At 41.8% G+C, this 25,462-nt stretch overlaps 1 protein-coding gene across 4 annotated transcripts in view; it reads right to left on the bottom strand.

Annotated features, from left to right (window-relative positions):
* Positions 1-1,234: 1,234 nt before the first annotated feature.
* tbc1d4 (TBC1 domain family, member 4) overlaps positions 1,235-25,462 on the bottom strand; it is a 34,941-nt gene continuing 10,713 nt past the window's right edge. The window contains exons 5-23 of one of the 4 annotated variants that reach the window (XM_051959099.1): positions 24,646-24,735; positions 24,104-24,208; positions 23,892-24,024; positions 23,667-23,758; positions 23,372-23,482; positions 20,987-21,109; positions 20,465-20,524; positions 17,521-17,735; positions 16,953-17,105; positions 12,436-12,587; positions 11,009-11,221; positions 9,591-9,752; positions 8,938-9,096; positions 8,629-8,729; positions 8,364-8,507; positions 7,177-7,336; positions 6,901-7,070; positions 4,529-4,705; positions 1,235-3,890 (exon numbers count right to left, since the gene is read on the bottom strand). In XM_051959099.1, coding sequence (XP_051815059.1) covers positions 3,660-3,890; positions 4,529-4,705; positions 6,901-7,070; positions 7,177-7,336; positions 8,364-8,507; positions 8,629-8,729; positions 8,938-9,096; positions 9,591-9,752; positions 11,009-11,221; positions 12,436-12,587; positions 16,953-17,105; positions 17,521-17,735; positions 20,465-20,524; positions 20,987-21,109; positions 23,372-23,482; positions 23,667-23,758; positions 23,892-24,024; positions 24,104-24,208; positions 24,646-24,735 — 2,751 coding nt within the window. In that variant the 3' untranslated portion in view covers positions 1,235-3,659. Of the gene's footprint in view, positions 3,891-4,528; positions 4,706-6,900; positions 7,071-7,176; positions 7,337-8,363; positions 8,508-8,628; positions 8,730-8,937; positions 9,097-9,590; positions 9,753-10,234; positions 10,989-11,008; positions 11,222-12,435; positions 12,588-16,952; positions 17,106-17,520; positions 17,739-20,464; positions 20,525-20,986; positions 21,110-23,371; positions 23,483-23,666; positions 23,759-23,891; positions 24,025-24,103; positions 24,209-24,645; positions 24,736-25,462 lie in introns of those variants that run through there. The other 3 variants (XM_022195229.2, XM_051959100.1, XM_051959101.1) reach the window with 3 other exon arrangements.

Below are 25,462 nucleotides of genomic sequence, written 5' to 3' on the forward strand. Positions count from 1 at the left end.
TCCCCCAGCAGTCTAGACCCAGAGTAGCATAACTAAAGGATGGTTCAAGGTCACCAGCCTTTACTATAACCCTAAAAAGGAAAAATTTAAGAGCGATCTCAAACGGGTGAGAGGGTGCCAGCCTCCTAAACTCAAACCGGGAGCTGATTCCACAGCGGAGGAGCCTGATAGCTGAAGGATCTGCCTTCCATTCTACTTTTGGAACTTCAGGAACCACAAATAAGTGTGCACTCTGAGAGCAAAGTGCTCTGCTGGGACAACATGGTACAATAAGACCTTGAAGATACAATGGAGCCTGGTTATTAAGGGCTTTGCATGTTTAGAGGATGATTTTAAATTTAACAGGTAGCAATCAGTGGCTCTGTTTTGCTCTCAGGGGCATTGTTTGGGACGTGAAGAGGAAATAGTCACTGCAAATCAATAAAAACATTATATTTATCCTGTGATGAAAACTTCTATCCTGATGTAATGGGTGGTGTCTTTCAGGATGACCATGCCCCCATCCGTAGGACATGAGGGCTCACTGAATGGTTTGATGAGTATGAAAATTATTTAAATCATTGGCTATGGCATTCGCTGTCACCGGATCTCAACCCAGCTGGACAAAAACAAAGATTTCGGACCAGAGTGTTGGACAGAGATCTCCACAACGATCATCAAAACACCAAACGAGGGAGCACAACGGTGGTTCATTAATACCAAGGCGCACTGAAGCTGTTTTGATGGTGACACCTTATTAAACCACTTTATGATGCTTTTTCCTTTACCTTGTCACTGCTCTGTACATCTAAATAGTTCCACTAAATCATCTCAGCAGTCTGCAACAGAGACATCTTCAGCTGTCAGGGCATTTGTTCGCATTTCTTTCATCAGAAGTCAAGCATTTGATGAATTTCCACCCCATTCACTCTATTATTGTTAATTCAGAAACGTACATGAGGTCAAATGTTTTTTTTTCCTTTTCTCACCAGACGACAATTTCACTAAGGGTTTATTTCCCCCCCACTCGAGACCCGTACTTCTCTTTGCCCAAGGCGTTAACAAAAGAACAACTCTTGAAAGGCCTTTAAATAGACTCTCTAAAACTGTCGAAGCTTACCTTGGCCTTTTACGCAATAAAATACGTCTACACACAGACCACTTCAGCTTGAGGCTACATCCTACACTTGGAGTGCGAGAGGAACATGATTTCTTTATGAGCGTTTACCGGGCAGGAAAGACACTGGGACATGAGTAGACAGAAAACAAGGCAAGGTGAGGTTTATTGAAGAATTCATGACAGCTCCTTTGTTTCTGTGTAGCCCTCATGTTGACAGCCTTTTGTTGAAACACAGTGATACAAGCACTTCTTAGTAGTCAGGAATCAGAGCACCTGATGTAAAATAAAGACTCTTTACCGACCAATGTGCTTTACAGTGAAAAAAATGGTCTTTTAACTCAGATATAAAGGCTATCTTAAAGTTTTGGCACAAGAAATAAACACCACAACATCATGAGGAAAAAAAACAGGTCAAGTTTTAACTACCAACATTTGGTATCGGTTCAAGCTGTTGTCTTTGTAGAAACCTAAAGAAAGCTGAACAGACGTAGTGAAATAAGGTGTAATACATCGCTGCATTTTGGGTTAAATTCATTCATTCATTCATTGATTTTTGGGAAAACAAGCACATCTTTGGTTCAACGGTCTGTTTCTAAGATGCACAAATACTGGAGTGAAGCAAAACACAGCCAAAGAGAGGCAGGAAAGCTGCGTAGAATTGAATCCTACGTTTCCGTCAGCAGCTTTTAAAATGATATGTAGCATTTGCTGAACTGCTGCGAGAATCCCTGCTGTTTAGAGGTGACTATTTCTCTATTATGCATGAGAAGTTTGGTGCAAACTTTAACAATGTCACCTCAATTACCAGAAGAACGTTTCCCACTGACAGGGAACGTCAGGCTGGATTTATCAACCTATCAAGTCTTGTGTGAATTAGCCATTGTAGCTTAGCAAAAAGTCGACAAGTGCTCCGGGTATGCGCAACGGCACAGGACTGATAAACATAAACGTATTGCATTGTCTGCTGAAAGATGTGTCCATCTGGACCAAAGTTTGGGAATAAAAACTTTACACAGAAACAGACACAAATGTGTCACCACAACTTGTCACCAAGGACAGGAAGACTGATTGACTCTGCAAGTAAGTACTTTTTTCCTGACAGACGACATCACCTTGGTTTTATTGTAAGGGTGTTTTCTGAAAGTGAAGTCAAGCTCAGGACTGGTTTGCTTTCAATCAGAAACGATGATGGTGACTCAGACACGGAGGTGGTACAAAAACAATACTGAGGAGGGAGCCAGGGACATCACTTTGAACTCATATACACTGTCTGTCCATACAGTTACTGTATGGAGCCAGCTCACTGCACACCGTGTGCTTATACTGTATTTGCTAACACCGATATCAGAGGAGACCCCCCCCCCGCTTCAAAAAAGGAAACTCAAGTGCTATTTAACTGCAATGCATCTGCAGGTACGTGTTGTCTTGAAATCTTGAGCCAAACAACACCTACTTCTGTTTCAAAATGACAGCAGAGGTTGTTGCCCGCTCTGACAAAAACAACATTGTCATGCAGGCTTCTGGAACAGAAGCATGTGATGTACATTCAGATCACTCCCCCACCTCAGTCTGTTACTGGGTGCCTCCTGGGCAGCTTGAACTCTGCCTCACTGTCTCAACATAGCGCTAAAAGGAGGCGCCACCGCGGTCAGTCACACAGGAAACAGAGAAGGCAGACAACCTCACATCCTGCCCTAGCTTGCCTGGAAGAAACACTTCCTCCTCACAAAGCGGCAAGTGCAAGCACTAAAGATCTCTCACGTAAAGGCAGTGCTGAGAGATGAGCAACGAGATACTATAGTACTGCTGAAAACGAAAGCCTGATATGGCAGACGTGTGCCCAGACGTCTTTGCGGTGGAAAAAAAAAGGAGAATCCTATCACAATGATCTTTGGAGGGAAATTACATTCACAGAAATTCAAGTGAATAAAGGGAAATAACAAAGCAACGTAACCAGCCTGAGGCCAAGCTTCCATCGCAGACACGAGTTCAAAAAAACACAAACAATGCAGGCTCCACTCCAGGATCACACACACTGGTGATGGCTATAAGTTGACCCTGAGGTCCAAAGGATTGTTTGCCAACAGGCACCTTCTGTTCACTACTGTTGTGGTGCTACTGGTAGTAAACACATCAAGGCAGTGCTCGAAAAAGATTCGCAGAGACAGACACATCTCTCACTCATGTCAATCTAGAAAAATTCCCCTGTGATTACCTAAAAGATCTGAATGGTGAAGGATGATGTGCATCTTGATCTCACCGTCAAAGCGGCAGTGAAACGGATGAGAACAAACAGCAGCTCTGATGCACTCCGGGAACAGTCTGTTTGCTAATATAACCGAAGCCATCCTCCCACCACTCTGTTATCTGCTGACAAATATCACGTAGATTTTTCCCCATACAGCCTGCACGTCTCAAGTCCAGACATTTACAAAATGTTCTTGTACAGCAGTACAACAATGCAGAGGAGCTCCTCAGCCTTCCACAAAGCACGTCTCCATTTGTTCACTTCAGTCTCTGCCTGTGCGTCTGCCCAGAGCAGCCGGCCCCCTGGTTACCATCAGGGCTTCTTGGCTGCAGTTTTGGCTTTCCCGTTGGGTCCTGTTTTGATCTGGGTCATCTCCACATCTGTCAGGGCGTCAGGGGGAAGGCACGAGCGCATGCGTTCAATGGTCCTCTGGTAAGCTGCCCTCTCCTGCTCCAGAGAGCGAATCATGTGCTTCATTTTGCTCTCCCGAGAAAGGAAGTTCTCCACGCTCGTCTCCAGCGTCTGAATCTTCTGCCGTGCAGACTGGAACACACACACACACACGTTGTGAAGCAATAAATACAGAGTCTGACACTTGGAAACAGGGTGAACAAAGAGACACAGATGTTACAAATTCTGATAAATCAACTCTACAAACCTTTAAAAAGTGCAGTCAAATATGCCTACATTTCACACAGAACCAAGGTTTTATTGTAAACCACTTGGCCAATGTTGCAGCAGCAGATTTCTTACACCATGAGGTGAAAGACTCAAAAGAATGTTTCATTACATGAGATATCAGAGCAGCTCCACAGCTCTTTAACGTTCATTAATATAGGTGCTACCATATGTGACTTAACTAACCCTTCTTCACAGATTCACACATTACTGAAATGACAGGAGTACTCTGAGAACACACAGCTCTCAATCCCTTTGTTTTATTAGCACTTCTATTGTGTTTTTAACTTAGGTTTTAGTGCCATCTATGGGTAGACTGAGGCACTACCACTGACTTAAGATTTCTTTCCATAGTTACACATGAAGCCTCCCCAGGATTTTATCGAATAAATCAGACACCAAACATCATATTTGGAAAGTTATTCCCACTATAGTAATAGTAAAACATTGGAGGGTCCTCTTTTTGTAGATTAAAGTGTAAATTTGGTCCTTCCCTCACTTACCTGAAGTTTCTCCAGCAGGTCCATGTTCTGTTTCTTCAGCTGTGTGTTTGTCTTCTCCAGTCTGTCGAGTCGTTCGGAGTCATCGGGCAGCGGTCCGACATCCAATAACTCATCCTGCAGGACATGATACTCCACTTCGTATGCGTGCAGCTGCTTTGAGATGTCCATCTCCATTACCTGGTAATCGACAGTGAGGCAGGTGCCGACAAATGACAGGTTTATTATGGTGTTATCTTTTGTCTCAAGGTTCAGCAAAATCAGCATGAAACGCTTACTGGATGCTGGTGAAGTTGTGTTTTTCTGACAAAATGAAAAGCCCAAAACCACGAATAAACTGATTCAACAAACAGTTTCAAGGCTGCACTGTTGCAAAAAAAGTAAAAAAAAAAAAAAAAAAGAAAACAGTGAAAAGAAAACACACAAGTGAGCTACAAGGCTGCACTGGATGACAAGTTCATTCAATGAGCATTAGCTCTAGATTAAGCTTTGAGCTGGTCTGACATGCCCAAACCTGGGGCTGGAAACACTCACTAAAACACCACATTTGCAGCTTCATTGAACAGACATGTATGCTCAGCCGTTTGAGGAGAAAGACGCAGGCTTTCCTAACAGTGCTGACCAAAATGTCACACAAACACAACACATTGTTGACCTCTGGTCTTTTCACTGGACTTCCTGACAAAACAACACATTTAAATACTAGCAGTGACAACCACATGATTTAACCCTTTAAGCTGCAGTCAATTCCAGCCATTTTCAGTACAAAAAATCGCTAATATTCTATTTGCAAATAAAAATATGACGAGAAATACAGGGAATATTGGACGCACATCACGAGGTGCATTTCCTTGAAAACGACCTATTCGTGGATTTTATACCGACTTCAAGACATGTTTTGGACAAAACAGTTTACTGGCTTGTGTCGTCTGGATGTCCAAGGTTGGATTATGGCCGTTTTTTGTGGAATATTTTCATCTGTGTGTAATAATGAACCCGGAAATGTGAGTCGCGCTGTGTGCGTTGAAGCCGTGTATAGAGAACGGATGGATGGATATTCGTTGTTTGTCGGACAAATGTGTTTATATTACCCGCTGTGGTAATCACATCTGAAAGTGGTTTATACCGGCGGATTCATGAGAATCTAAGCTTTCCATCGGCCTATAGTGTTTGTATAATCGAGTTTGCAGCTTTGGTCAATTAAGCGAAATACTTTAGCGCATCTCAAAGTGTACCGCGGGCGGGACACTGAAGCGCAAAGGGTTAATGTTATTTATTTACTTATTTGATCAGGAACCATGCACTTTTTCTGCAACAGAAAACATCTGACGTCATGTGTATGGAGTGTACAGCATTAAGCTGATTTTCAACTCCCGTCCCTGGTTGGGCTTTTCAGTAAAGGTAGACAAAGAGGACCAACAACACAGATAAAAACAGCACAGATAACATTATAAACGGCATAACACACATAATGACGCAATCCACAGCCAGTCGGACCTTAGAGATGTCGTAGCTTTCGCTGTAAAAGTTTTTAAATCTACTAACATATTAATTTCCTTTGGTATCCAGATGTGACAGCCTTTGACTGGAAAGACTGTCGGTCCAGATGTAAGATATTTTGCATTTGTTGTTGGTGGAGCTTCTGCTGCCGTCCTGTCTGTGGCGCTGATTTACTGAGATTAATTTGATGATACAAAGATCTATGAAGCTTTCAAAACTCAATAAATTCCTTTTTTTAAAAAAAAAAAAAAATAAGACAGTCATGCCAGCAATTAGATTTTTTATCCATAATTTCCAGAGCTTGACTGTTTAATGAACTGATGTGTTTTATTGTAGATGCTTGAGGAAACGAGAGAAGTTAGTCCTCAGAATAGTATTTGTAACAAGGCCAGCTGTTCTTAGAGCCACAGGTACATCACAACATGACAACAAATATGTTACTTTTTTTTTTAAAACGTACACTTAACCTACATTTATCATCCATGACTGTGCTTAAACATGAAGCAGCACCTTCTTCTGTAATGAGGTTGAAGTTCTCCTGGTGTGTGAATACTTATAAAATCTGAACATTTGCAATAAATCTGACAATAAAAGCTTGACTTTTCTACTCTCCCTTCCAGATCATGTGAGGAACTGGCAGTCTGCTGTACCTTGACCAAGCAGTTTCACAGCTTAATGCTAAACTTTGTTGGGTTTCACTGAGCTGCTGCGTTATGGAAAGTAAGAATGTTGACCTTTAACAATGTCGCACCTCTAAACGCACTTTACACAGTAGTAGTGGCATCAAAGCTGAGGTTTACTAGCTTTACATGGACCACAGTACTTCATAATCTGGAAACCTGCGACTGTGTTTTAGATAGCTTTCTTTTCTGTACCTTGGCGATGGTCTGCTCCATCTGTGTCTGAGTGAGGGTGGGGAGTGTAGTCTTCAGGTAGTCCACGATGCTCTCAAAGCTGTCACACTCCACTATTTCCCCCTCATGGCTGCTCAGGAGGCAGAGGGCCACTTTAAAGATCACCTCGGTCCCCTGTGCAAACACAAAATCTGAAAAAGACACACAAAAAAAACAATCGATAAATAAGCTGTAATTATTACTAAATGTCACCCACGCAAAGCAGAACGGTACATTTAAGCACACGAGAGAACATACCAAAGATGCGGGACACGAAGCCGAGGGGAAACTGCGAGGCGAAGAGGGTGAGGAACCACGGCGCCGCGTAGAGGCTCGGGGAGATCTCGTGCTCCTCCAGGTGGTGGTAGAGGTCACGGTGGTAGTCGTGCAACAGCCTGGAGAGCTGGTACATCTGAATCTGAGGATGAACCAGCGTGAGCACGCACAAGAAGACAACACAAACTCAGGTCAAAACACGCAAAGCAAACTGGTCTATCTGGATCTGTGGCAGACAGGATATCACAGCACAGTCTAAGAAGTGGCACATGAACCTTCATCCAGCTCCTTTAATAGTGCTATGTTACAGACCTGCTCAGACACGCATCAAGGCCAGGCATCTGATGAACTATCTAGCAATATATTATAGTGGCAAGCACAGCAGGCAGAAAAGAGAAGCAGAAGTTAGCCGAAGCTAAAATTAGACTGTTATCACTCTAACAGTTTCCTGACAGTTACAAAGAAGACACGCAACACCTTTACCTCCTGAAGAAAACGGCACAGATTCCTCTCGCGTCTGCAAACTCTGGATTAGCCTCAAGAGAAGCGGAACTGCGGTGAAGGGCTTGGCTAAATGGTTGCCCGATGCAGATTAAACATTACCACGCCTGCTGATGCTTTAACTCGACCGGGGTCAGCTGATGTTTAACTGAAGCTAACAGAGCAGGTGTGGCTTCACTGGGAGGTGGAGACACTCAAACTGCTGTTTGCTGTGGCCCACTAATAAAACTCACAATAGCAGCAGGTAGATAACAGCGGCACAGTGAATTCTGGCTTGCTTGTTGCTCAAACACTGTTTCAAACAAGTTTTACATTTATGTAAATTCAAAGCCACTGCGTGCAGAAGGGTATCTGCATGTATTACCGTCTACAGCGTCTCTTTTGATGCAACCACAGATTAAAATGCTCAAATTTTATACATATTTTTTCCAGGAAGCACCAAGTGTGCAAATGAACACCACTTTGGTCTGGTGCAAGGTGTAATTTGTCTCTAATGTGACCTTTTTGAAATTCAATATTGGTGCAACAAGTCATTAAGTCTAATCCTGAGCCTTTAATTATCTTTTAGGAGTAAAATACAGCAGATATTTGTAGCCAAAACGCAACCACATAGTAATTATGTTCTAATAACATCTTAAAGTGGTCGATCCACCCGCTCGTGTACTGACCTGCAGGGAGACCATGTCGGGTTTGAACTGCCGCCTGATGCCGAGGTCATACATGAGAAACTTCAGCATGTCAAAAGCCTGCTCTTCGCTCATGTGGAGCAGCAGCACCCCGGCCAAGAAGCTGATCCCCTGGCAGTAGCCGACCTGAGCAGCGCAAATTTAAAAAAAAAAAAAAAAAAAGGAAGAGCACACATTTACTGCAGATTCCATGACGATCATCACAGTGCTGCACTGCGGGGAAAGCAAAGAGGATTACAGCATGTACCTCTGTGTCCAGCAGAGAGTAGGCTTTCAGCAGGTTGTAGAGGGAAAGCTGCCCAGCGCCGAGCTGAGCTGAGAAGTACTGGTGAGTGGGGAAGGTCCGGCCTAATGAGGGAGACAGGTGTGATTTAACATCTGTGAGTTTTCAGCATGACAAGAAGAAGCATTAGGGAGATTTTTTTTGTAGGGAGAAATTAGCCCATTTATTTGAAGAAGCACATTTCACAGGCCTAGACACAAAAAACCAGTCAAACACCATGACTCCTCTTTGTTCTCAGTGAGCGTGGGAAGCCCTTTTTTTCAGCGTACTCACCTAAATCCACCAGGATGGCATGTTGCTGTGCAGTGAGCTGCTTCAGCAGGTCATGGTAGGGGGTGTCGGGGGCGTGCTGCCGCTGAGGCAGTCTGTGATGCAGCCGGTGCTGATGGGAAAGAAGCAACCAGACCTCCCCACGCCTGCTCTTTGGAACCCCTGCAGGCAAAGATTAAAATGACATGCACTCATCAGGACTGAAAAAAAAGTCTATGATTCACAAAATGCATTGGCTGCTTGTCGTAAAGTCAGAAATTGTTAAAATAAAGACAATTATTTGAATATTAAACTTTTATTAAAACTGAAGTTGAGTGGATTTGACTCTAGAAAAATACATGAGAAAATAGAGAAAAAAATAAACGATTGTTATTATTTTTATCTCAAGTAAACAATAAAGAATAAGTTTTCTGATTTATCTGTTTTTTGCAAATAAACTCTTCAATTGTTTTTATTTCTCTCTAATTCCACAGAGGTGAGAGACTTGATATTGAAGTGAAAAATGAGCTCACGGTGAGTAAAAAAAAAGTGACAGCAGAGAGTTAACTGTGTCGTGTTTATTCATACAGCTCTGTTTGTGTTCTGTTTATGTAGCTTATTTTCCTTCATCAAACTTGATTTTGTTTTGCCTTCAGTGTCCTCTGCTCATCTTCTACCTTGGCAGAGAGCGCGATACATCTCCTCCTGGTCTTGTGGGACCGTCGTTCGGCCTGGGGCTGTCAGTTTTCTCTCCCACAATGCCTGTGAATCTTTGGAGCACTGGCTCACTTCCTGGTAGTTGAGCTTCATCTTGCGGATGTGCAGCTCATCTCGGCTCGCTGCAACACAATCGCCAGCGTAAAAACAGATGAGAGAGCATATTCAACATCCTTTTGTCGATGCAAATTCTTTTCTCACACCAGGAAAATCAACACCGAAGGCCAACAATAGAAAAAAGCCTCTCTGTTTTTGCTTCTGTAAGAGGGAATGTAGCTGAATAAAAGAGGTCACATTTGAGAGATAGACCCTTGCACCTTTAATCTTTTCCTCACTAGTTACCATGGAAAGCACAGCACATAAAAACAGGCCACAATACCCACACTGACACCAAATATCCAGCTTTATTGTGACAGATGCACGTAGAGGCTACATCAACACAGTGGGAAGATGGACAAAGGATAAAAGAAACACAAACACCATCAAGTATGATTGTCCCTGAACATGCAAACAAAAGAAGCTGCACTGAATGAGGATAATAACCAGCCACCAAAATCATGCAAAACATCTGCCTTGATCCCAAGGCTTCCTTTGTGGTGCTTACCTTCTATTGAAAACAGTTATTCACAGTTAGGTCCTCAGACCAGCATTGATGTCATAGTAACAGACAAAGGGAAAGACGTGTTGGTGTTCAGAATAAAAAGGATACACACAGCAGACGCATCCCAAGGATAAAAAGAAAAAGAATCTCTCCTTTTTACTCATGTTTTGTCTATGATCTGAGCTACACATGCATACAAACTTGACAGTCCTTTAACATTTTGAATGTGGGCTTAACTTCATTTTAGAGATTGCTTTTTGACACTTAGCTCCACTCATTCCACACACGTTTGTGAATCTGCATATGCTGCAACGTCAAAACCTCTAAATTTAGCTGCGGTCAAGATCCCCAAACCAATACGGCAACATTTGACTTCTCAAAACTGAACCGACAGCTTAAGCAGCCGCTAACTCTGAGCCTTTCATCTCTGTCCACGCTCATAAAACTCCTGTCAGGAATAGCAAGGCAAGACTTTACGTGTCAGAGCATGCGGTGAGTGTGAAACTTTAATGAAGGGTGATTTATTACTGGAGCAAAAATCTTCATGGGCAGATGAATCTATAGGAGCAGATTTCAGCAACATCCTCGTGAGAAATGTATAAATGCTACCAGTGATCTCAGAGAAAAATGCACCACACATCAAAGAGTACTTTCTGATTGAACAGCAACAGGACTTTAGACATCGTGTTCTTTCTGTTTGTCATTCATGTGACCAAGAAAGGATTCGCTCTAGGCTGAGAATCATTCTTTATATGCACAGTAGTAAATTATTCTCACCCTCTAGTCTTTGGTTCTCCTTCTCCATGCGCAGCAGCAGGATCTGCTGGTGGATGGCAGTTTTCCAGAGGGCCCGGTATTCAGCCGCTATCTTTTTAGGTCTCTCTTTAGACAGGGGGTCACCTGCTGGGGGCAACAGGCGCCCCAAATGGTCCAGAGTTGAGTCCAAGGCACGAGGTGAGAGAGGCAGCAGCTCCCTGGCATCAGAGTGGTCTAAAACACGACATCCAAGAAAAATACATGTGAAAAATATACATGATGCAAGTCACTTTTTGAACAATTAATGGCCCACACAGTAATATCCGCCAACACTTCAGCTCAACAGGATCTTTAGACTCTTTCAGTTTCTGTTTATTTATGGCATATTTAGCATGCAGTTCAGTCTCCCGGCTCTCATCATGACAACACAGCAGGCAGCTGATCGCACCAACAAAACCTCCAATAAACCCATTGTAACTGACCAGCGCCAAACAAAGGGAAGCATTTCACAGCTAAAGAGACAGACATTGTTCTTCCGAGTCGGAGACCAAGCCAGAAACAATTCTGCACTTTTATTTTCCTTCATCAGAAAGAAGTCTGTTAATTAATGTCTCTGCTGGAGCCAGAATTTATTTGCAAACACAATAGCTGCTGCCACGAGCTTGTTTTGTTTCTGGACTCAAAGCAGATGAAAAAAAATCTGTCTACAACAAAAGCAATACTTACAACAACAAAAAAGAGCACAATGTCAGGATCCTTGTTTCCATGATCTTTGTAATGCTAGCTACATTTTTAACCCTCATGAGGACATTTTTGTCCTTGAGGTTCTGACTAAGTGCATAAAAAAGTGCACCAGAATCAATGCTGGGGGTAATCACTGACACATCCCAAGCTGAGATGAGCAAAAAAAAAAAAAAAAAAAAAAAGAATTTTCCACCTAACAATTACAATATGCAAAATAAATCATTTTTATCTTTTCTCCATTAACAACTATGTTATCATATAAACAAACTAACATTTTAAGGGATAAATCCTGAAAATGTTTAGCAATGACCTCATTGTAACTTTTGATAAATTGACACCTTGAATTGAGGGTAAAGTTCTCCCCAGTGACACTTTATATCTTCTATGCTGTTAATTTTGCATGTTACATATTACAATTATTTTTATTACCTTTCTTTAAGTATTCCGTACATTTTAGTGCCAGAAATACATCCATCCATGACAAACCACTTCTAAAAGCCCTTCTGTCAGTCTCTATCTGAAAAGCAGATACACTTCTTTTCCTTTTCAACCCTTCCTGCTTCAGAAAATCAGTTCCAGGATGACAACTGACCAGAAGAACGTTCCTCCTGCCTTGCCTTCATTTCCTGTGCACTTGTGGATTATTCAGAGCTTACTCATTGTGCATCACGTTGCGCCTTGCCTGCAGGATTGTGTTACCAGACCTGTGTGCTGCATGGATGCAGATGGCTTGTTCACGGGTGACGCCACCCTCAGGAAGATCTTCTGTCTCCAGGAGACCCTGCGTGGGGTGGGAGGGAGGCTCAAAGAGTCGCTGCTGCAGCCGGACAGGGTCCTCTTCCTGCCTTCCCCATTGCTACAAGAGACGACAGCAGCGTCAGAGACACCTGATTAAAGACCCGGGTGTCGACTTACACCAACACTCTTTCAGCACCCTTCTATAAATGCAGGCACACGCATCCTTCAGCACGTGAACACCCAACAGTGGCAGCCTCAGACGAGCTTCTCATCAACAAACTGCGGGTTGATGAGAAATGTCAAGATGAACCTTAAACATACTGATAAAAAAAAAGCATGTGTCAGCCGCTGACTAGTTCCCAGAGTCCGTGTTAATGAAGCACAGTCAGTGTCCAAAGTGACAACAAACATCCTCTACAGCTGAGGCGCATGCACGCTCGTTCATCTTCTGGAAAAGAAGTGGCTTTAATGAGCAAAGAAGAAGAACAAATGGTTAATAGAGGTACTTAAAAACTTCACGGCCTCATGTTACTTGTGTTTTACATTTATAGAGTCATAAAAAGCCGGCTGAAAAAGTCATACCTGCCAACCCAGCGAACAGTGTAAAAACTAACTTGATGCTGAAGACGTAGCTGCTGCTGAACCAAGTACAGAAGGCATTTTTCTAAATAATCATTCAATCACTAACTTTGTAGCACAATATAATGAGTGTAGCAGCAGTAAAATGGAAGAAAATATCCACATTTTGCAGCCTTGGTTGTTTTCTCAGAGAATGGCATTCAAATAGATTTAAAGGTTCAACATTGTGTCACTTTTCAACAAATTAATGAAGTTTCAGATGTTCCTAGAATTTGTCTTCCAATTTTCATTCCAAAATAAGAGGTTTCCTTTTGCTCTGACTGCATAACCCCTGGTTCAGGCCAGCCGGCATCTAAAACTCTGAAAACCACTAACTCGCTGCTGTCCACACCTCCTTCAGGAAGAAGACTCTCTCTGCATCAGTTTAGGAGGAAATGCGACCACATTCACAGCACACAGTCTAAAGAAGCAGCTTGGAAACGGCTTCGAAGTGACTGCCAGATAAATGTCGACTGAACATTCTGCCTTTTAATCACTTTTTCATGCTTGCTCTGCTGTAACAGAAATTTCAATTAAACAGCATAATCTTAATTATGTAAATAAGAGCATTTTTGTTAAAATGCAGTAAATGTGGGCACACATTCAAGTTTTTAACAATCACAAAAAAAAATAAAAAGCAATTTTCACCATACAGGAATAGAAGCACATGCAATATTCTGCCTCATAAATTGCGAGAAATAAGCTGTCATGCAGCTTTTAGATGCTGTATTACACAAATATCTAGTAAGTATGTATCTGTACAAATAAAATACTGAAATACACATATATGACCTGGTGTATTTTAAAACATATATTTAAAGTAGTGGTAGGACGCACCCCCCCCAAAAAAAAAAAAATTACAGGCTTTGTAATTAATCGAAATTAATCGCATTTCAAATAACAATATTTGACACAATAAGTAATTATTTTCAATTCAAATCAATTTTGATTGACAGTTGAATCAATGAATAGACATACGTCTCTATAATTCAAAATGTATAAAATTATTACACTTTGAAAATTGGACAAATAGAAAAAAGTGATTTGGATGATTTAAGGCTAGGCTTTAGTTTGATTTTCCCACTGTATGGCTATAACAAAAGCATAAGTAGTTCAAGGACCTTCAAAAAGTTGAAAAGCCACAGATTCATTCTGTTTTCATAGTTTCTGGGTCTGATAAATGGTGTCATTTTCACGTTTCTTTTTTTAAGGGCTATACATTTTTATTTATGAACAAAAGTATTTTTCATAAACTAAAAGTTTATAATTAAGTTATCAAAAGACAGACTTTTTTTTTTTAGTTTTTGCTCCACCTCCTTGGCAGTGTAAAACCACAAAAATATTTAATTTCTATTTATGTGCATTTTTCATCTGTTTGCTACATTCACAGATTACTGCAAACTTAAAATCCAATTATAGTGATTATATTAAACAGTTTATGACTTTTTGTGAACTAAAGCCCTTTCAGTGTCTTCTAAAGTGGTCTACTATGGGATAGCTACATCGTTAACGTTGTAGCTAACATTAGCTCTGGTGCTAACAGCAACATGTTTTACACTGAGGTGATGACGTCAGCTTGAAGTGATGAAGTGACCAGAAAATTTGCAAACAACCACGCTTATATCCAAGCTAACAATGGGACAATTTTTAAAAGAAAACTTTCCTCCTAACAAGCACCATGAGTCTCCTCTTCCTTCACTGTTCACCAAACCTCCTTATGCTCTGACATCACTCCTGTCTTTCTTCTTCACTGCAGACCATAGACCGTATGCTGCACAGACTTTAGGTTCATTAGCGCCACCTACTGGGCTGGAGTGTTCATCAGTGTGACCGATGTGCCACATAAAAAGGAACTGAGAAAGATGTGATTAAATGCGTTAATTTATTTAACGCGTTATTTTGTCTGTAATTAATTAATCAAAATTAGCACGTAAAAGTCCCAGCCGTAACTGAAAGATTAGACTGGATGCTTAACTTGTATTTCAAGCCCTGTCGATAAAAGACCAAAGTCATGAAAAGTAAAAATAAAATCTAAATTCCTGTGGACTCATCAAATTCAGATTTGATAAGTCTGAATATAATGATTTATGGCGTTATAACTTTTTTGATACTTTCGTCATTCATAAGCCCTAAACTTGTTTGAAAGTTTGTCGTCCTTGAGGAACTCATCTGAGCTGATTTGTTGAAAAAAATTTTACCAAAACTAAGCATACAATTGTACTATTTCATTGAATTCACTTTATTCTATGTGTGTCAATTAAAAATGTCCCAAAAAAGTAGCATTTGCACTTGTCAGATCCTGTAAAGAATGAAAATGTCTGCACTTCTTGGTAAAACCAGGAAGCCATCACTCACTCAGCTGCAGGCAACCATCATGTGACAAAAAATAGTCGATGATTTGACTCAATTAGGATGAACTGCAGGATGTGTTTCCATTGAGTGGATAGGAGAAAAGTATGGAAACATGCTAAAAGCTGTTAAATATCTACAACACGTACAGTGACCTTTCTGTTTTTCTACCTGTGGACACTTGTTGTTCATGCTGATTTTGTTTCAGTTTGTTTTGAAATGGAATTCAAATGTAATTATTTATTTTCCAAATGATTTATGGCATTCTAACTTTTTATACTGTACAGAAGACATTTTGAGTCTCTCTACTTTTAGCCATGGTTGAGCTGTTTTCATAGAGATGCAGGACTTTATATTGCGGCCACAAACGATCTTAAAAAGCAGCCAGAAGAAGCCTGTAGTATTTGTAATGGGGGATCTCTTCATAGTTACAGGAGTTAATAAGCTTCGTCAGCACACAAGAGCCTGCCTGATCATGTGGGCAAAGAAAAACAGGAAGGGACCTCAGATTGAGACAAATGTCACTGAGACAGCAGTTCTGCTCGTACAGCAGTTCTGGACAGCTTCTGCCTCCTTAACAGCCTGAAGTTCCTAACTTGGCATATTACCTCTTATTTAAAAAAAAAAAAAAAAGTCTCACTTGGGTGAAGTTATCTCACAGTGCTGCAGAAAACAAACCTGCCTACGGGGATGTTGGCATATTCAGATTTAAATACCCGGCCGGTCAAGGCTCCTCAGCGAGCTGTCTTTAAAACCTCGGGGCAAGTTGTGCAGAAAAACTAGCCTTGATCCTTTCACTGCACTCTCTAAGAGGATTGGACTGCTGTCGGGGTAAGAAAGCCTCCTGTGGAAATGATACTTCACGACGATCCGCTCCACTGAATCTCATTCATAATGCAAATGTTAACCTTTGCTTTCTGCCATCCGGACACCCAGACCATGTCAACACAGCGCTGACGGAGAAATCAGGAGACTCTCAGGCACTCTGCAGTACGTCCTGATTTCTTGAACACATCGTATTAGCTAATTAGCATGAGCAGGCTGAGCGTTTACAGCAACCTTTGAGTATAAATACATCACTGAAGTAAATTAGCATGATGCTCAGAACAGCAATCCTGAGGCATCATGAGTCAGGAAAGACGGTCCAAGGGTGAAATGTGGTTAATAAAGGCTAGAGATCTGGGTTAGATATAGTCTGCCGTGCAAAAAGCTTGAAAATGCACATGCAAATACAGTAAGGGAGGGGTGTATCAGCATCCCCTTCTACTTCTGAGAGAAACAGGAAGAGGGCAGGTCCAACTGCACGAGGATGGGGGAAAAAGAAATAGCTGGAAAATATTTTCACTCATAAAACGCTGACAGAGAGGGGGAAAGTAGAAAGATACAGAACATTAAAGCTGGGTGTTAAAAGGTTTCGACAGCCAACACATTAGGTCTACCCTCCCGCCCGCCTCATCCCTCCCTCTGTGAAGCCCTTGAGTCTAAACGGGGGGTGATCTGAGCTACCCCCTCTCACCTCTTGAGGCTCCCACTGTCTGCCAGGGAGCTGAGGGAGCCCAGTGAGCCCTGGTAAAAGCTTTTCAGGAAAGTGGGGGCAGAGAAGGAGGAGGGGACGCTGAAGGACGACTCGCTCTCGGAAACACTGCGCGTTCTCGAAACGGCCACGGGACTGGGGCGAGCCGAACATGAAACGCCCACAAATAAAAACAAACGTTACACAAAAGGAAAGAGCTTCTGGTCAGAGCACAGAAAAGAAAAAAAAACACACTGAGGAAATTATGAGGGATCAGAACAGTGACAGGAAACGTATGATGCTATTGTGTGAGGACAGTGGAGCAGGAGGTGAAGGGATTACAGGCTGATCAAAGGGCTGCAAATAGATTACACTGCCTGTGCATTCATCAAAAGGTCAATGGAGTATTTAGTCAGTGTTAAAGTGATTACATGGGAAGCAAGAAGTTCTGATCTCGAAGCAAAATCAAAAGAAATATTGCAAAATTAACTCCTGCAGTATTAATACAGATGCATTGATCATTCATTTCTCGCAAAGTTTAAACCAGAAATGCAGCGACTGGTTAAATTACCTGTTCTGCAGCAGTTCGGGGTTAACAGACTGTTGTCTACGAAGAGGCGCCTGTTTGCTCTGGCTGATCGACTGGCCCTCGAAGGAGATGCGCTTCTTCACTGGTGGATGGCTGAAGGTGTGGGCTCGCCGACGGAACTGCACTCCGTCTTCCGGGTCGTCGTCAGGGAAGGCCGGAGGCGAACCTGGAGGGGAGTGTCCAGGAGATTCCTCATCCTGCTGAGGAGGGCGGGATGAAAAAGCGGAGAAAGATGTCAATCATATGTAAAAGCATTTTAAAGTAATGCACATGTATAAAGCTTTGTATGTAGATGTTTGGATTTCCTGATGTAAGGACAGGAAGAAACGGTGGCAGAATGGCAAGGAATAAACATTCGTCAAAGCTCCACAGGCCAATAAAGTGAGTTTAAGCAGGCAAAAGGCAATCAGGTTAATGTCCACACACAACTAGAAACTCTATTCCAGTAGCCCAAAACCACATAAAACACTCAATGACTCAAGTTACACATCTGCACTCACCTATTCAATAAAACCCAACAGCGAGACTCGTTCCGACTCGACACTCCTGCACTCCTTTTTGCCTCATGCCTGCTGGTACGACTCCCACATCCATTGTATTCTAATGGACAATGTCCTGTGACTCACTGCATCACACACAATTGGCGGGGAGGACTTCTGTGACACAACTCCACACGAAAACTCTCCAATCTCCTCCTATCATGCTTCTGGAGACCTCCCTCTTCTGAATCTGTCACAACACGGGACATGCAGCGATACGTGTGCTCAGAGGTCTGATCTAGTTACAGCCACTATCTAAAAAGTCCTGACGCTGCTGATCACGCTGGAGACAGCAAAAGGTTTGTGTGCCATGTAAATCACATCTCTGCCAACTAAATGGCTTAATCGTGATTTTGGGGAAACACCGAGCAGATAAAGTGTCTCAGATCTGACACTCCTGTAGTATTTTCTCCGGCCTGAGAAGACGAAGCCAGGACAAGCGTGGCTCAGCAGATGCATAACTGGACATCCTGACTGGGATTTCCTGCTTGCCAGGACATCGCATGCTGGCAGAATCCCCACAAGACCACTTACTCATATAATAACAATGCAAACAACTATTTCACTCTGTTAAAAATAGAAATAATATGGCTGATCTTTTGACAACAGGAAGGCCTCTTAATGTAGCAAAGTTTGCTTTTGAAAACACCTTTCAGTGCACCTCATAGACTAAGGTAGTCTGTGTGATTGTGGCTATGAATGATCAATTTGACTGTTTAAAATCAGCCACAGGCAGTGCTGGTAGAAGGTAAGACACACAGCAGGACTTGGAGCTGCTTCTCCTCACTTGGCAGTTCACATTTCCAGTAAATCTGACATGACAGGATTGATGCAACATTCAAAGTAGGTCATATGACAGCATAGGAGCAGCTTCTATTTCACACATGTTCAGATCTCTAAAGGGAAACTCCACCGACTTCACACATCAAAGCAGAGCTGAGCAATTACTCGATTTCAAAACAAAATTGCAATTTGAAAAAGAAAAACAAATCTGCAAATCGCAAAAGGCTGCTGGACAGAAGCGAAGTAATGTGGCTGAGCGGGAGTTTGAATCGTCGTGCGAGTGATTGTTACAGATTCATGCCGTTCTCCTTGTGTGACGGTCACAGTTTTGATGGTGCCTCCTGGTAATACTCTATCAGATGTTTACAGCGAATACAGAAGCTTGAAATTAAAATAAATACATCGCAAAGTGTAATATCGGTCAACAAATCACTGTTAAATATCCTCCCCAAATCATTCAGAGGTATAATAAAGCAGTTTATAGTTCTTGGGAAACACTACTGCAGGAAAACTAAAAACAAATAGTGGATTTCAGAGGCTGCTGTGCAAAATCTAGCCAGCTAGTTAGCTAGACAGATAGATACTTTATCAATCCTGCAGGAAATTCAAGTGTTCAGCTGCTTACATATACTAACAAAAATACAAGAAGACAAAACAGGCAGGCTGGTAACCAGATTAACATTAAGGTCAGTATAAACTCTAAAAAACTTGCTGTAAAATACTATAAGCAATACTATAAATAAAATCTATAGAAATACTAAATGTAACTAAGAGTCAATATGCAGTATTTACACATTAAAGGCACAGTGATTAAAAGGTGATTTAAGCGATCTAGAGTGATTTGACAGGTAGTAAGAGTAACTGTTGTAGTAAAACTACATTTAAACATTACATTAAATTATCTCAAGTAATGGAACTGAGGAGCTAAAGTCTGAAAATGTAGAAAATCTGGGGTGAAGGTATGTGAGCTCTGTAGTCTGCACTTAATCTCGAGTCGAGGCTCATTAGCAAAACTTATCCAAATAGCCGACCAAATTCATGTGAATCAAGTTGCATTCTGGGAAATCTAAGTGCTAGATTAAGAAAAAAAGTGTGCTTGGAATTAAAAAAAACGTGATATCTCCTGCTTTGCCTACAGCTCCTTTCATCCTTTCCTTCTCAACATCCATCATGAGTCATTATGCTACAGGAGCTAAATGCTAAATGGGCGTAGCGCTCTTAACTCCAACATGACCGAGTGCGACGGACTGCATCACACGTTCACTCCACATTCTGCACGGCAGTGACACACCGACGCCAACAACCTCAAACTGCTAACTGACAGCTCGGTAAACACGCCGTACTGTTCTGCCTTTTGCTACATTCACCTTCAGCATAAAACAATGTGGGAATAACAGTCAAGTCAAGTGATAGCAGGAGTGTTAGCATTCATCCAGCGACTGACATTGATGAAAGTGAAAGCACACTTATCACACTCTCCCTTTTCTGAGGACGGAGCTGGGAAATAACATGCTTTTAAAAGCCACGGGGTAAAAAGTGAGAATTCTCAGAGTCCCCCGACCGAGGCTTTGGGAATTCTCATGTTCTTCCTCAAGGACACTTACTCTTTCAAAACTGCTCATGCTTCCCATGCTTCCCAAACGGCCTCGCATTCGGCTGGCACCCTGGTGAGAGAGGAGGTGATTAGAACCGCCTTATGCAACCGTTATTTTCCCATTACTGACAGACATAAGAAAAGGAATGAAAAAGACAGCTGTTTGTTGGCTTCATAACATTTACAGTATCACTGTCAGTTTGTGAGACAATAGCAGATGGCGGCAGTGTTCTCAGACCGCCCGGATCCTTCTACTCAGGAATTATTCTGCTGTCTCACTGGCAGATATGGGTCAATCCAAATCCCCTGGATGACAGCGGCACAGAAACAGCAAGTGACACAAGGACTGAGCAGCGAGACAAATAAGGGTTCACAGCACAGCGGCTACGTTCTGTCTGGGGTAAATAAGACACAGAGACGAGGATAAACTTGGAGAAAGAGAGAAGTGGCCGTGATAAGACAACAGCAGGGAATTCAATAATGATAAAGGAATCCTGCTAAAAAAAAACAACCTCTTTCTGCTCTGACCTACCCTTGCAAAGATGTTCTCCAGAGAGCTGGTGAGGGAGGTGCGCGCTTTGTTCTTGAGAATATCAAGTTTGAAGCGACTGCTGGTGGCTGTGCCGTCTCCTGCCGACGAGCTGTTTGCGGCATTCTGTTAGAGAGAAAAACCAGAAAATGAGTTAAGCAATTAACACATTAATACACAGCTTCATGATACAGATTCAGTGTTCCCATACAGCAGGGGGGGGGAGATGTGGACCGCGGGCCAAAACCGACCTTCCAGAGAGGCCTGCAGGATGACTTTACAAAGTGTAAAAATTACAGAGAAGACATGAACTGCTGATTGTAAATTAGTAAAATGATAAATTAACAATAATTTCTAGACTAAGACAGGTTGTTTTGATCTTAAAGTATTATCTTGCTCATTGTTCTTTTGTCATTCTGTGTCTCATTTTTGTCGTTTTGTGTTTCCTTTTTGTCTCACTTGTGTTTTTTTGTCATGTTTTTGTCATTATGTGTTTTCCTTTATTCGATGTTTTTTATCGTTTTTGTCATTTTGTGGGCGGGGTTTGTCTCACTTGTGTTGTTAGTCTAATTTTTGTTGTTTTGTTTCTCGCTTTTGTTATTTTTGTTCTTGTTTGTGTCATTTGTGTAACTTTTTGATCAATTTTTGTGTCTTTTTTTTTGTTTTGTGTCATTGGCCTCATTTTTTTGTAATTTTGTCTCATTTTTGTCATTTTGCGTCTCATTTTTGTAATATTTTGCCTTGTTGTCTTGTTTTGTGTGACTTTTGTCATTTTGATCATAAAGTAAAATATTACATCATTCAGTTCCAGATACCTAAATGTTTTGTTCCTTTGCAGAAACACTGTGATCTGTAAGTTGCAATGTGTAAATGATAAACTGAGGCATAATATTACTGAAATTGAACTTATTTTTCTGAAGAAATTTCAGGTGTTTCATGATGTTTTGTAAAATGATAACTCCTTGAATGTGAACATTTTCAGAATGCGCATTTTTGAATTAGGAAACATTAGAAGTTATGGTTATTTATAGGTTGTTATGCTGTGATTTTACTGGTCCGACCCACTTCAGATCAAACTGGGCTGAATGTGGAGCCTGAACTAAAACGACTTCGACACCCCTGCCATACAGTGTCTGACCACGTGGCCAAGGCTGCCGACTGATCCAACAACACTGGAACCGTTGCTGGAGTTCTGCCATTTTAGTGATAATATTTAACATACAACCCCCCAGGCTGGATCATTCTAAAGCAATAATTCACAACTCTTTCACCCTTTAAATGTCAAGTTTTCCCCTCAGCAACCCATGGAATGTATGCAAGTGGTTCATTTCAGGTCTTTGGACCACAGCCATTATTCATACAAAGGGAAAGCGATAAACTTTACATTAAAAGGTCCTATTTTGTTCCCTTTTCAGTCTTACGTGCGTCCAAAATACGTCTCTTAATTTTTCATCTCAAAATGCGGCAAAGACGATTCATTTTACCATGACTGCATAACGTGTGTTTCTAGTCCTCTTCTTAAAGGTTCGTTTCAGTGTTTGTAGCTTTAAATGCAGATAAGCTGCCACACCCCCTTCAGGAAGAAGACTCTCTCTGCATCTGACAGTATAGACTTACTATTGTTTCTACTTTTCGCTCTATTTCACCATTTTAGGGCTGCAACTAATGACGCGTCGACTAATCGTCTGAGCACAATACGTGCTCATCAAAAGCCGAAGTGAGCATGCAATGCAACAGAAATCAGCATCCGATCAGAGCGCGGAACAGGGACGGACGTCAGCGCTGCATCGTGCATGTATTATGTATGCACGATGCAGCGCGGACATCCACGATCTATCGTAAACACGGACGTCAGCATTTACTATACAGCTGTATCTAAACGCGGACATCCGTGCTGCCTCATGCATACATAATACATGCACGATGCAGCGCCGACATCTGTCTGAAATGGATTTTCACTGTTTTGAACGTTTAAGACCGCAGCCTGAAAAACAGCTCTTTTAGTACCGGCCATGACAAAGCACTAAACTGTAAAACACCCTTCTGATTTTTTGCTGAGAAGTATCATCAGTAGCAGACAGAGTGTGACAGAGTGTTTACTGAAAACAAAGGCACTCAAAGTGTCCTGGTTTGATCGGTCTTTTCTGTGGCCTTGTCTATTTAAAACTGCTGCTGTATCGATACAAAAATCGAAGATCTTAGAATAACAAGAATTACAAGGCCTTGGAGGCAAAAATATGCAGAGGCCTTAGACTACACCACTTGACTTTGAAGAAATTTCAGTGAAAATGTTGCATCATCAGTTCCGTAATAAACCTCAGAAATCAACCTCTGTTCTTGTTTTTTGGCTGTGATTTCTCCTCATCCTCTGCAGAGTAAAGCACTCACCTGAGGGGCCTCTCCAATGTGGAGGTGGGACTTTTGTTTGGTTTCACAGAGCTGTCTCAGCTGGAGAATCACCAGCTCGTTTTCTTCCTGGTCTGACCCAGGCTTCAGTTTCTGCAGATATGGACCCACAAATACACAAACATCAAGCCTGAAAAAACATTGCTTTAAAGCAGATGTAACATCCTTGAAAAATAAACCTCCCAATCAGTCACCAAAAAAACCCAAAACATTAGCATGTCCCTCATGTTGCCAGCGTACAGAGTGCTTTGTTTCAGAAGAGCCTGCCAATCCTCACCTGAACTCGTTCAAAAATCTCAGCCTGCTCATTGTCAGTCAGCTGGGAGAGATATTTTTGGATGGCTAGCTTCGCTCTAGGTGGGTAGAGACCTGGAAACAGAAGAGGAAATAAGAGTCCTCCTTTATCTTGTCTTAACTCTGAGAAACACACCACGCATCGGTGCACTGGTGAGCCGAGCCGGGGGAGAAGCGCTGGATGTGTGACTCCGTTCACGCGGCCTACCTTCAATCCTCTCGCAGAGCTTGTGCAGGTCGTGCATGGGGCAGGCTTCACACAGCTGGACAGGAGTCTTGTTGCTCTGTAAGGCTGCTGCGGTGGTGAAGGCCTGCTTCAGGGTCATCATCACCTCATCCACCTGGCACACGGAGAAAGACAAGACCCTCAGCTTCTGCACTGATGCAGATGAAAATGACTTTTACTCTTCTGTGACTCACCAAGGATTCACTGGCACACTGGAAAACGAAGCACATGTAGTGACTGGGGCCAGCCTCCGATTGGTCCCGACAGATGAATCCAAAATGATCGGTCTGCTTGATACCCTGAGGCAAAGACAAGACACACAGCAGACTAGAATAAGCACAGGACAGGATGAGAACACTCTAGGATGTTCATTTGAGAATTACAGATGATAAAGCTGCAACTAAGAAGAGCTCAGACAGTATTAAGACGCCATAATGGCTCTTTTTCCATTTCAATTCTCCATTCAATTAGTAAACGACCACCACTAGACAGTGCATTATCTTTTTGCCGGGTGTCTATTGGAGGAAACTGGATTGCACTGAGCAGCAGAAAAAAAGGACAGTATTTTCACATGACCGATAAAGATTTTAGTTGCCATAAAGATGGGCAATAACGCATTAGATGTCCGGATAAAGTAATACACAAAGTTTCTCTGAGTTTATTCTCCGGTTATACTGCAACCAAGACACCAGAGAGAAGCTTTTAGTGTAAATACAGCCAGTAAAAATAAACCAACCTGACAGCAGGATGAGATATCTTTGAAGTTCTTCTCCAGCACCACTGTTTTACTGTCAGGACTTATGAGGTTTACTTCAAAACGGCCAACCTGGGAAACACAAAAGAACACAAGCAGATGCATGAAATTTGCTCACAGGAACCAGAACATCTTCATACTGTCTGTGGATCATGGATGCAACCGCAGGTAAAATGTGTAGCCATGTTAAATTTGCATCGTTAAATTGCATCAAATGAAAAGTGACTTAAAAACGTCATCTCATTTTTTTTTTAATTATCGAAAATCACAAATAATTGCCTCTCTGTTCAAATCATAATGATGCACATTTAAGCTGATGCTCTAGAATTAGATGTTTTTGAACAACAACAACAATAATAATAAAAAATCGATATTGTAATTTTAAATTACTGTGTTTTCCGTGTTTGTGGTTGGACTGTACCATTAGCACCTCTGGGAGTCTACATTTAGCCACAGATTTAGTTATGCATGAATAAAATTCTATACACATCATGCTGTCTTCTAATATTATCAAAACAATCTTGTCTTTACTTTAGTTCATGTATTTATTCATTCCTGGCTGCATATAAAGATTTGTTTTATAAACACAGACACCATGTGGGTCAGTTGCAGTGGATTGGGCTGCTACTCTTTGTTCAGTCTAATATTTGCTTCCTGCTCCGGTCTACAAGTAATACTAACATATATCCTCAAAACAGTGTAGCCAATTAATTATCGCATGGCCTAATGTGCCTTAAACACAACGCTGGGTCTGTGGCTAGCTGTGGACTCCCCCGGGCGCGATGGTACAGTCCAACCA

This window comes from Acanthochromis polyacanthus, chromosome 14, assembly GCF_021347895.1.
Source record: "Acanthochromis polyacanthus isolate Apoly-LR-REF ecotype Palm Island chromosome 14, KAUST_Apoly_ChrSc, whole genome shotgun sequence".
Taxonomy (NCBI): Eukaryota; Metazoa; Chordata; class Actinopteri; family Pomacentridae; genus Acanthochromis; species Acanthochromis polyacanthus.